Source organism: Strigops habroptila, chromosome 7 (assembly GCF_004027225.2).
Source record: "Strigops habroptila isolate Jane chromosome 7, bStrHab1.2.pri, whole genome shotgun sequence".
NCBI lineage: Eukaryota > Metazoa > Chordata > Aves > Psittaciformes > Psittacidae > Strigops > Strigops habroptila.
In genome coordinates, this window is record NC_044283.2 from 50030388 (window position 1) to 50043670 (window position 13283).

At 40.1% G+C, this 13283-nt stretch overlaps 1 protein-coding gene across 5 annotated transcripts in view; it reads left to right on the forward strand.

The window, feature by feature from the left end:
- Positions 1-13283, forward strand: part of BMPR1B (bone morphogenetic protein receptor type 1B) — a 244252-nt gene that overhangs the window by 152672 nt on the left and 78297 nt on the right. Inside the window, exon 1 of one of the 5 annotated variants that reach the window (XM_030492680.2) lies at positions 4759-4803. The exons of the other annotated variants lie outside the window; for them this stretch is intronic. Within the exon in view, the coding sequence (XP_030348540.1) occupies positions 4797-4803 (7 nt within the window). The 5' untranslated portion in view covers positions 4759-4796. Of the gene's footprint in view, positions 1-4758; positions 4804-13283 lie in introns of those variants that run through there. 5 annotated transcript variants of the gene reach the window in all.

Sequence of the window (13283 nt, forward strand, 5' to 3'; positions counted from 1 at the left end):
CTCTTGAGAACAAGATGGGACTAACCTGTTCATGTCATCTTACTTCAGCCACTGAATAGGTTTGTGGTTATTTCCCCATCTATCTGGGGAAAATCCCTTGCAGAGGTTTTAAAGACATCATAATCAGCTGCAAGGTGATATGTTAAAAGGACTACCAAAACCACCCATAGAAATTTGAAGCACTAAAGAAGCAAACACTGGAGACAAAAAACGCAGACAGCACGGCAACTATATGGATTTGCTTTTTGTGGAATAACAAATCTATTCTTCAAACTAGCAATCAGCACGGGCTGGCTCACCCAGTTCATGATCCAGACCCCATTTTTCCCTCTCCCAAGGATTGTGTAGGTGTGGGCAGGCCAGATGTACCACACTGATGCACTGGGGTACCTTCCTTGACACCTCCTCTTCTGGGGGCTCTCAGGGAGGTGTGCATCTGTACTCTTGCTAAAGACAGAATTCCCCCTGTCATGGTACGGAGGAATCAGTTGCAAGAATAACATACCTTTTGGGTGTTTCTGCATGAAAGTGAGGCCTGTTGTGGCCAAAAAAGCATTAGCATCTCTGATTCAGGTTGGTTGGTGTGTGCAGCAGCCTTCTGAAGCTGCACAGAAGCACATCTCAACTGATGAGCAGAAGAAAGAAAAAAAGCTGACATTTAAAAAGCTGTCTTGCAGCATGATCAATCTGGGAAACACTTTTCCCAATCCAGGATCACACATAAGGAGGTTTTCATTACATGCCATGGTACTTATGTGAGAGCTCCTGGTGTATAGGTTAGTAAAGCTGCTTAGGCCATAGCAAATGCCTGTGGAGATTTGGTGATCATCGGTGATCAGTATGTAAGCTGAGCTCAAAATCAGAAGGGTCTGTTAACTTCAGTAGGCTGCTAATCTAATGTTAAGTATCAGAAAGCAAATTAGTAATAAAATAATTGAAATAATCTCTATCTTATATCGGGGCCCTGTAGCACCCCTAACCTATGCTGGAAGTTCTTGGTTCGAGTGATAGGCATCATAGATAATAACATTGAGCTCCCTCCCTTACAGTGCTGAACTCCAAGTCAGTACATTGATAAGAGTAGGATGCAGACAGATGTTTGCTGCTGGAACAGATGTGCTGGTCTTAGTACATTACTGCTTATCTGCTGATGATTACTGCCTTTCTCCAGAAGAGGTGGCAAGGCCGCTGAGTGCTTCTCTTCTGCTTTGGTATAAGCTTGGATATCTCTCCTAAGCTGCTGTTGAAGGCTGTTTAAACTAAGCCCAGCTGTGAGATAGATGGGGGTCTTGCACTGTTCACTCTAGCTAGTGTTTTACAAGAAGCAATAGCATTTCAGCTGAGACAGAAACGGATGTGATAACCTTCTGTGTGACTTAAAAAGTTACAAAAAACACCTCCTAAGAAGATCTCTGCCATGATCTAGATCAAGAAGTTAGGAAGGGACATTGCTGTTACATTGTATGTACCTACAAAACCACCACTGACATGATAACCATACATCATTTTAGTTCATAACTCTTTAAAGTCATCTTAATCAACCCTTAGGGTTCCTAAAGCTTGGAATCAATTGAAAATATACTGGATGTTCAATTTGCTCATTTTTATTAGCAGTATTTATGAGGTATACAGATGCATATAGTAGCTTCCTCCATTATTTGTGCTGCAAGTCCACACAGAAGTAGAGAAGCAGCATCTTTGCAATTAGGAAAATAAGCAGTGGAGTTAAAGAAACAAAACAAATGCTTCAAACATATAGATTTCAAATAGAGAGTGTTTCTTTAACATAGATCTGGTTTTGGAGCTAGGAGTGGGACGTATATTTCAAGAGATGACATTAATACCTACTTATAGGAGGCTGTGTGATACTGTGGCTAGTGTTTAACAAGAAAAAAAATGTAAACATCTTAAAGATAAAATACTATATGCTTCCTTAAAAAGCAAAGGGTGTTGAATTTGCAATGTTGCATGCTTAAATTAATGGAGGTAAGAATATACTACTACTTGGAATGACAATTCAGTGGAACTGACTGTCTTTACATAGAGCTTGTGTTTCATTCAGTTCTACTGCCCAATTCCACAGGATGATTTAAAAAGTAATAAACACATGAACAGTTAAAAAACAAGGTTGGACTATTTCTTAAGTAGTTCTTAAATACGCTGTCTCAGCCATAAAAGTAGCTTGGAATTGCTTCTGGATGTTTCTTGCTTTAAGGTTAGAGGCATTATGTTCTTGCATTGTGTAGACTGCCTGCATGAGTTGCTGCAAAGTTCATTATACTGCTGAGGCTGTCAGTGGTATTTATGGATATTCAGGTGCAGTGAACCCTTGAACCTGAGCTGGTCATCTGAGCATTGCTTGTAGTTAAGAGTTGTGTTTATGCTTAACATTGGTAGCAGTATTTAATTACTCCCTCAGAAAAATAATTGCAATTTGAACTCAAGTCATATAGTAGACAAGGGACTGCAAAAATGCCAGGCTCACAGGAAGAATCATCCTTCTTATACAAGTATTAATTGTTAGACTTCTGTTTTCTGACTCCTGTGTCCAGAGTTTGGAAATAAATGTGGAACAAGTATATAAATCAAATGTGCTGTGCCCCATTCCCATTAAAATCACTAATGGCAAAAATTGTGTTATGGAATTAATCCTATTTCAAAAATATTTTCCAGGCATTTTTCATGTCAGCTGCAAACAGGAGAAAGGGCGATGATGCCATTTTGCAACAGAGAGGAGTGGAGATCTCGCCTTATACTCATCTGAAGAATTTCTAATTCAAAGTATTGCAATGCTATCCCTACTAAAGTTTCAGTTCTCATAATATAATATCAGATGAGAAAATCCTGCGTAACGTCTGGTATGTCAGCAGAACTGTTATGGTTCTGAGCCTAGTGGTGGTATACGTGTCTTCAGAGTTGCATTTTAGAGCTCTCCTGCCAGTGTAAAGGGAGTTTATATTTCTGTAACTCTAGTGGGGATTCCTTTGGCTTGACACAATCCCGGGAATGTCTTTCCAACCATGTACATACACAGAACAGATGGCTTTCATGGGAAGCAGGAACTACTGTTCAGCATATAAGACTTCTATCCTGCCCCCATTTCTTGGTGGCTTTCTGACTTGAAATAATCCTTCCACAGATACTCTGTGATGGGAACAATGTCTTGATTCTCTCCTTCTCCATCCCTCTCTTTTTTCAATTTCTTGTCAAATTCAAGGAAAACTGCTTTTCACAGATTTCGAGGGGGCGAGGGGGTTGAGCTTTAAATTAGTTACTACTAAATTTAAGCATTTGGAATGAATGCTGAATTACTGAAACTAAGCCTTAGTGGAGAATTTGACAATACATGGTACTATTTCCTTCCTTTTGGGCCCTGATGCAATCTGACCAAAACTCAGAAATCTAATTATTGACAGAAATATAGCTGCATACGAAAAATCATTTTTAGAATGTAATGCATTTTGCTTGTAATTTGATGAAATATGATCATCTTGTAGTATCATATAGCAACATCAGTAAGTGATATGTTGTGATAGAATATGATCACGTAAGAAGATAATTAAAAATCATGTTTTATGTAGTTTTCACACTCTTGAACTTATCAGGTTGTCACCATAAATGGATAGTAAAATAATAAATTGGCTGTCCCCTGCAAACATTGAGTCATTAAATGGCTCTGCTTTCTTATAATCACGTTTGCTTTCCAAGTCTTCTAGCCTTCTAGGGAATTAGAGTTTTTTGCTTACAAAATGGCAATAGTAGAACTACTACTACTTCTGTTGTGTTACCCACTCCTCTGCACTCTTGTCAGTCTGGCAGTCAGTTTCTCATAGATTTTTCGGATGTTTCTATATTTTGATAAAAAAGGTGAGAACAAGAAACCATATAAAGGAAAACAAGACAACTTCAAAAATTTGGTACGTAGATATCTCCGTAATAAAATCAGGATTGACCTTGAACACATTTCCTAGTTACTACAAAGACAAAGAACAGAAGCTGTAAGTTAATATTCAGCTGCCTGTACAATAATGAATTACAACCTAACATTAAAGAGAAAAGAACAAGAGTAGTCTATTGTAATTCTTTAATTGGAAATGTATCATTGTGGAATTGTTACTTGGATACCACTCATATTCTTATGGAAATGTGTTTCCTTTTATTAGCAGGTCAATTTATTTGATGATATTACAGAATTGTAGGTTAATTTTAATCTACTAACCTCATGTCATATTGATACTGTCCAGCTACATGTTTTAAATAAGCATGTGACTTCTAGTGTCCAGTTCTTATTTTCCACCTGAATATTTCCAAGTGATGAGATTAACGTATTATCTACAGCCAGAGAACTATATTAGCACATCTTAAAGAAGGTACTTTCAGAGAATATACCAAAAACAGATGAGCCAAAATTAATGAAAAATGTGGCAAAACTGAGTCTGGTCATGGGGTATTTATGTTAGACTTGAGTGAATATAATGGGAATTGAGAGCATAAAACTGTAGCGTCTGTCTGAATCACACCTCTTTAAAGATAGTAGGGAATTGTTCAAGAAAAGAAGCTGCATTTCTGTGTTTGTTTTGATCACATTAGATTTGTGAGTCTCCCATCAGCTTCTAGCTTTCATCTGAAGGTATGAGAATTATCACAGCCTGATGATGGTTTAAAGACATCGAAGATACCAGACTTGCATCAGCACATGAACAGGCCATGAAGATGTTGCTGAATTATCCTAGCCAAACAAAAACCACTTTAGCCTCTGTCTTCTTGGATGCTTTGGTGGAGGTGCATGGAGTGGCATGGGAGGTAGGAAACAAAAAATTGCAATATCAGTTATACTTGGGGAGTTTAGTGGTAGAAGTTTAATGAGGCCCCAAGAGCCTCCTCTAATACATCAGAGTGGTCCGTGCTGGCCCAGTGTGATTTCATGGAATAAACATGTCAGTATGGTTTTGGTGTATGCACATGCTGCTTTCCAGAGATTGGGCAAAATTCCTTTTGTGGTACCAGAGCTGCCAAGGATCAAACAATTATTATGCATTACCTGAGCAGTCCTTTCAGCGATGACTGACTTAGCTGAGTTCAGCATCATAAAACGCTGGGCTAGTTATTCCTGATGAAAGCAAGCACTTATTTTGGTTGCAATGACTGGCTGGGAGCTTATTGATTGTCAGTTTTCACTTTATGAGTGTGTGAGAATTAAAAAGTGTGTTGGTGCTCAATGCAGTGAGGCTTACACCACTAATTAGATTTCACATGTTTTTTGAGAAGCGTATTTGTTCTATGGATGAAGCTGGAGCCTGCAGGCCAGGGCAGTGTACTGATGGTGCCCTGCAGCAGATGAGGTGGTGGCAAGACTTGTAGACTTTCAGTGCATGGAGATTTGGAACCAACTCTAATCTTAAATAAGGTGTTTCTATTATGCAGAAGTCTTCATCAGTGAAGTCTCAGGAATCAGAACTGTCCCCAACAGTGAACACAGATTGTGGCATTAATATTTGCTCCCTTCCACACTGAGACGTAGGGACAATGTCCCTGCTCATTGCAGGGGGGGTTTGACTAGATGACCTTTAAACGTCCCTTCCAGCCCAAACTATTCTATGATTCTATGACAATTTTCACCTTGCCAGATAAAAAAGCGTGAACTGCAGTAGCAACTCAGACTACAAACACCCTATGCTGTGTGTTCTGAAGGGAGTATGTTTTTGAAAGACAAATTCTGCAAAACTCTTAAAAACTGTGTTTAATGCTTATTCAAAGTGCTAGCAAGGTCATCATAAAAAGTGACACCTATATTTATGGCTTAAGTAAGAAGATCTGTGCTTTGATCCTGCAAAATCTTAGTATAATGCTCTGCCACTGAGCCTTGTTCCTTCTGGTGGCATGAGATATCTCACATACCCCACTCAGCCCTTGGTCTTCCTACTTCAACCCTCAGCAAGAGAGCACCGGTCGCTGCTGCTTTGGGTGTGGAACACGCCCACTGGAGAGCCGGTTTGTGATTACCAGCTAATGTTACATAGGCCACCCTAGAGCTGTTGGAGAAAAATAAATCACTGCAGAGCTGTCCTGGATTTAAGCCACTGAAAGGCCTGTAAAAATATTTGTTATCCCATTACCTGAGCTGGCCAGCCCTTTCTACGGGCTTAAAATTGTCTTACGCATTTTGCATTGCTCATTTTGAATGGGTTTAGGCAGGCAAGCTGAAAAAGTAGGTTTTGGCAGTTGGAGCAGGAAACATGCATTTGCCATTTGCGTGCATGTAAATAAGGAAAAGTCCCATTAAACTGCAGTTGATGAGACCATGTACAGTGAAATGAAAACTGACCATTTGATAGAAGTAGTTGATGCTATAGAAGTGGGTTTTTTTTTTAATAGAGCCTAAAAATTGTTCCCATTTCCTCGTAGAGTGGTTTAAGACATTCTAGCTTGTCTTGCTCTCACTCCTAATGTCTTGCTTACATCTGCTTTTCTGTGGAGGTCCCTCTCCTTGAAAATGCTTTCAGGACACCCACAGCATGGCTTGTAAGATCTGCTAGAAGGCATACGTATAAAATAATCAGGCTTCTTTTTGTCTCACTTGTGTTTCACACTCTCTGTTCCCCCTGAGGAGGCTTGACTTCTGTTCTTGGGAATGGCTGAGATGGCTGAGCAGTTAACCTGGTCGTGGAGCCTCCGCTAGAAAGTGCAACAGTCCACCTCTTTTGAGAGGAGTATTTCCTAGACTAGTGGAGAGAGAGAGAGAGACTTTTAAACAGAATGATTTACAGGTAAAGGAGCTTGCTTAGCACATGATTTGTTTTACATGCAAAAGTTATTGGGGATTACACTTCTAACGCTGGTTTTCAGCTGCAGACAGAGACAAAGAGAGCTGCTACACCTCCAGATTTGTTCCAGCCTCCTTGCCTGGGGCCAGGATTTGGTTCCTCTGCACTCTCTGGCTGCTGAGGATTGCTCTGCGAGGAGGGCTTTGGGTGATTTTTTGCAAAGAGATTGCTTAAACAGCCAATCCTTACTCCACTCACCCCAGCGAAGGAAATTCTGTATGAACTGGAAAGTGTTAGAAAGGATTTAATGAGATTATCATGAACTGTTACTTCACAAAAAAATCTTAAACCCGCAAGCAGCTGTGCTGTGTAACTGGGGACAGGTGAAGGAATGTGAATGACTAAAGAAGCTGTCTACTTATTTAAAGAGGCAGAGCCAAGGGGTTTTATTTTTTTGAATGTTGAATAAGCATTTTAGCTAAGAAAACACAAGCAAACAAAATGTGCCACCAAAATAAGGGATACTGTTGAAGTCTAGTATCTTCCAGTGTAAATTTATTTCTAATAATATTGCAGAAGTGAATGATACTGAAATTAATACTTGAGAATTCAGTAGCCCAGTGGACTATGCAAGCTCCTACTTGCCTTCAAGTTCATCATACCAATGAGGAGTGACTCAGAGAGATTGTATTGTGTCCTTGTCACATTAGCGACTACTTTGGAGTTTTGATGTGTCTTCTGTTGTAATACAAAGAATTAGTAGCAATGGAGTGAAATATGGTTGTTGGTTGGTTTTGGTTTGGGTTGTTTTTTCTAATATGTGCTTGCGGTAAACCTGTAAATACAGCTGAGATTTATTTGGATGCCAAGTACTGCTTTGACTTCACAACACTGAAGTCATGAAATGCATTTACTTTCTTTGTGTTTGGTTACTTCTGTGGTCTTTGTGCACCTGTCATTATAGAAAAGTTATAAATAGTGAGTGTGTATTATGGCATTAAGCTCCCTGGAGGCTTCGGTACCTAAAATCAACTGTGGTTTTAAGTGCCATTGTGGTTCTTCAGGGTGATCTGCTGTGAAGTCCAACCTACAGAACAATGTGATTGCAAAGAGGAACACGTTGTTTGTTCAGTAAAAAAAAAAAGTTATTTCAACTGGAAATTGTTAACCAGTAAGAGGTATGGGAATAAAAAAATATCCTTTGCAAGCGTTTAGTGTTGGATTTATTTTGGCAGATGCCTATCTTGAATTTGTAGGACACTTTCCAAGTCCATCAGACATGCATTTGGGGTGGGGGATGAGTCTGCATCTTTGTCCATTTGTTGCCTGGGAGAATACCTTGGAGGCTGAAATGCAAGCTGTGGTGAAAGGAACTTCTGAAATATGAAATTATGTACTGATACAATACTGTACCAAGAGACTCTGCCTTAACTTACTTGGTGAAAATGCTTTATGTTATAAAAGCATTACCTATTATTGTTATGCAAGTTTAAACCTGTTAGCATAATTTCCTCAGTTATAAAGGAAGACAAAATTTACAGTAGAGTGGCTTATTGATGTAGGTTTAAACATTGGTGTTTTACACTTTCAGATTGGCATGTTAGCTGTCATTATAACCACCTAGAAAGATCTCACCCAGCAGGGAGACAGTCAGTTTGCCTAATGAGTCCGCATGTGCAGAGATGTATGTGCATTGCTTAAGCTCCCTAACAGCGCGCCGAGAATAGGACTGAGCCTGTCTGCCCTCGATCCTTCAACCCTTTCTTCTGGCCAAACCAGAGGGCTAAATTTAGGTTCCCAGGTGGCCAAAGGGACCGAAGAGCAGCTGCCAGCTCTGTCCACAGCAGGCGAGCGGGTGGGCTCCCAGGGACAGGGGCTTTTGGCCCAGGCTGGTTGCAAATCTCATCTACGGATAAGAGAGGAAAGCCCTGAAAAAGTAGTATGAATGATTAAAAAAGTTTTCTGAGGGTTACAGCCCTCTTCTTGTTCTCCTCCCCTCTGTACCCAACCACCACAGTGAACCGTCCCTCCCCGTTGGTGTTCCTCTTCTGTTGTCTTGCAGCCTTATTCTTTGGCATGTTGAGAGGGAAGGAAGAACCAGAGATTTGGGAGCCATCACTGCTACCACCATGCTAACCAGGAAGGCAGTAATAAGCTACTTCTGGAATTGGTTTTGGATATTTTAGGCTTTGGAGGAAAGAGCAACTTCAGAGAAGGAAAAAATAAATATCTAAATTAGCTTAGATCAGAAAGAATCAAGCAAAGCTGCAAGAGATTTGCTAAAGTGATGTGAGTAGGTAGGTTAAAGTATTTTTGGCAAGTGCACATTGTCACATACAAAATACTGGTATATTTCCTGAATGCTGAATTAACTCTGAGTATAAAAAATATCCTTCTTGTCCTCTTGAACAACTGAATGCAATCTTCTGCTTTGCACAGTGAGAAAAGCAAATAAAACATTTGACTCCAGCCAACAGATAGAGCCGATTCCTGAAAGTGACCATGTGGCTCAGTGAGTGCCACATCGCTTGGGGAACACTGCATTCATATCTGGCCACCTCAGCTGATTAAGAGGTGCAGCAGAAATAGGTGGGTGGCTAAAATATGAGATGAACTATCTCCTAAAAGAACGAGGAATTTAAAATTTGGGGGTTGGTCAGAGAGGACTTCAATAAGAGGAGACAGAAGAAGGAAAATAAAAGAATACATGTAAAAAGAGGAGGCAAATTGGATTCTTCCATTTAACCTTTTACATAATAAAAGACAGGAGACATCTCAATGAAATTATAAAGCAATTTGTAAAAAGCAAATACCTTTTATTGGAGACAGGAATATGGACAAGCTGAGCTGTTGGTCTGCCCTGGTGTGTCAGCGCAGCGATCGCTATGTTATACGATCTCTTGGGGATGCCTTTAACCTTTGTATCTAGGTGCGGTTTTGTTTTGACACAGTCTGAGACATCTGGACACAAGCCTGCTCTGGCTCAACAGCTGGGTAGATATAGTTGCTGTGGTAGTGGTAGCTGCAGCAGATAAATTGCTGAGGGGTGCTCAGCTGTTTGAGCTGATGGTGGCTGCGTGACTCCCAATTTGTGGGGGTAACTCCTGGTTGGAGTACCACAGAAAAGTCTGCGCAGGTTCTCACTGCAGTATCACGCAGAGTGTGACAAACACTTAGAAATAATTGTTTCTGATTTATTAAGTCAAACGCATGTCCAAGCTCCTTTAACTTTCCCAAATAACCACCTTTTACAGTGCTGCCTCCTTACTGAAATACAGTCAGCCTAGCAAGGAGCTTCAGTAAAGCTAAAGATTCATTCTTTACTTGCACGTTTAGATTTTTATTCAGCTTGTTGGAGAAGTGTGTTTTTATTCCATAATATGGTATTGCATTTGAAACCAACAACTGGACTTTTAATGAGGTGAGCATCTGTATGTGTATGTTTGGGTGTATGCTTATACTGGTAAAAGAAATTTGTTTGTTTTCATCAAAATATTGCAAATTTTTACTCATGTTTATAGGCTGGTTTTTAACCAAGGGAAAAAATAAACAAACCAAAACCAAACCCACCAAACCAAACAACAAAAATGCAGACCCAGCCATATCAGGCTGGGTAGAACCTGTTACTAGGATGATTTCTTTCTTTGAAACTTGTGATCCAAATGCTGTGTAGCCAGAATCTTCCTAATGAACACTTCAGTTAAGACCGAACATAGCTTTATAGACAGGACACTTGGACTGAAATCTCAGCCTTTAGTTAGCATCCTGATTCCCACATGTGATGAGATGGGTGGTTTGCTGTTTGTATTTTAAACAGAATATGTTGCAATACTTCATTGTACTTGAAACAGCCACAGCAGTTTCTCACTAGGAAATGTACCTCCTGAAGGAAGTGCATATCCAAATTACTGCTGAGAATGGCTTAAATAAAAATTCAGAGAAACTGGTAGTGGATTTCCCTATGCTATCATCTTGGATATTGTCCCTTTTACTGGAAGCTACGAGATCTTCTTGTGCCTGAAAACTGCTTCCTTGTCAATATACTTTTCTTGTGGTTTAATCCAAAGATCTTTTCACCTCTCCTGGCGGTGTGCTGCTCCTTTTCTCAGGGATCAGTCAATTTTGACATATAACTGAGAAATAAATGGTTTTAAATTGGAAGGAAAACCCCTGATAAACCAGCTCTGGAAAAGCAGCAGAACTTCCCTATGATGAGATGCATAATACAGTGAACTGATCTCCCAAACTGCAGCAATAAGCCCTCCATCATTGAGAGCATCTAAACCTGAAAAAGAATACATTGAACTCTTCAGGGCATCCTGTCCAAGGCTTTGGTTGATGAGTGTTTGCACTTTGTACTTACTTCCAATCGTATGAAAAAATGCCTTAGCTCACTGTTGCTCCTGGGGTGGCCAGCTGTGGAAAAGAAAGTTTATATGGTGTAAACAGGTTTCACAGATAACAAGCATGTTCTAGCAAAGCAAATCATACCTAGTTTTGAGAGTCATTTCATGTTGTCTACGGATATGGGGAATAAAAAGGTGTTTGAGAGCTAGGTATGGTGGTTTATTTGGGCTGTTTGTTTCCGTGAAAATTTGCAGTCTACAGAGTCTGGTTTTTCTATAAGGATGATACTGTATGGCAATTTAAACTTTATAAATTAAGCTGGGCCCTGCTGGTAAGTACATTTCTGAGCAACACATGCATCAGCTGCTGCGTACTCTTATTTCTTCCTGACTTTCATGATTTAAAATAAACGTACAGACTGAAACAGAAGGTTTATAAATCTAGTTTCAATTCTTATGAAATCAGGAAGGTTTGAACAGAGGTGCCAGTCGTTGCAACAGATGAAATGTTTTAGTGGTTAGTGATGTTTAGAATATATTCCTTACAAAAGCACACGTTATTTGAGGTAATGAGTGTATTTGTGTATGGTGAACAATAGGTTTATGAGTTCTTAAGGATGTGATTTGCTTTGAAATTACTCTGGTTTTAGGAAGCATTTTGAGAAACTGTTTTCTTTTTGTAAATATGTGGCGTGGCAAATAAGAGAGAGAAGGGGTTGGTTGCTTGGCATTTTTTTGTTTTTCTTAAAGACCTGGCAAGCCCTTTGTTTGCCTTCTGTCCTCTCTACAGTCCGTCCCCCCCCCCCCCCCCCCATTTGTTAAAGATGGATTGTTGCCTGTGGTAACTGCAGAGAATTTGTCGAAAAGCATGATTTTAGAAGACAGTGGGCCCCAAATATACTGTGGCACAGCTTTAAACTTTATTAAGTCTGTCTTGGACTACCCTCTCCTCTCTGGAGTTAAAGGGAAGAAAAGTTTGGCAGCCTCCACGCTGTGAGCGTGATTGATGCCCAGAACATCTGAGGGACTTTTGTGTCCAGCGTGCTCTCCATGAGTGCATAATGTGTGAATACTCAAATAAGGTCAACCCTTATCAGATGTAATCTAGGCCTGAAAGCAGATCAGCAGTGACAGTCATACCCCATAAGTGAGAACACAAATCATCCTTGCATGCTTTGGACAAGTTACGGGATTTTCTCTCTTCTTGCTCCTGTTTTACCCTTTCCAAATGGGGGGAAGGTGACAGAGGGGAGAGGAAACTTTGGCAGATCTCTGGAAAGAAAAAAAGACAAACCCCAGAGGCATACGTGCCTGGAATACTAGACAGTCCCTTCAGCCAGGCACAGGGGGATGGGGTGGTGAGGCAGTGGCAGTCCCTGCGCAGGGGCTGGGGTGTGCTGCTCAGTGTGGGGCTGCCACTGGAGCACCCCACGGGTGGAGCGGGGTGAAAGGAAAGAAACTGGGGCAAAAGGGTTCAACTCGCTTCTCCAGAGCCTTTTAAGAGTCTTTTCAGAGATTTCTAAGCACGCCACAGCTTTTGTTTTCTGCCTGTCCCCAGGTTTGAATGCTGCAATTTTTCAAAGTTGAGTGAAAGCATCTTTTTATTCTTTTTGAGTTTGTGCTCCACAAATGGAGATGCTGTGTTTGGGCACAAAGCAAGTAAAAATATTAGAGAATACTGCCTAAAAGAATTCATTTCTGCCAGGTTTTGTAGAGAAAGCAGCAGTAAGCAGGTTTTGTCTGGAGGAAGACCTTTCCATATGTGGATATTACTTACTGTAGTTTAAATATTGTATTGGTTGTTTAACTAGGAAACAAAAAAGAGCAGCAATGAAATGTTGTTAATTTAGACTTTCTTGATTTGTGCTTCTGCTTGGAGAAGGATTTTAATGGGCAAAGAGCTTATACAGAACACAAAATATATAGGAAAATAGCATAATTAACAGGAAGAACTCAAAGATATGGTTACATCATTGATGACATTAACAACTATGGAAACAATGAAGTCATCCTCTGTGATGTGAAAATATTTTTTCCATGTTTATGATAACTTGAAAATTTTCTTTCCATTTTCAGAAATATAATGTCCCTATCAGGGCAATAATTTGCAGTGGTTTTCCTTGCTTACACACTCTATATGAATAAGTGTGCAACACTGATGTATTCCCCAGGA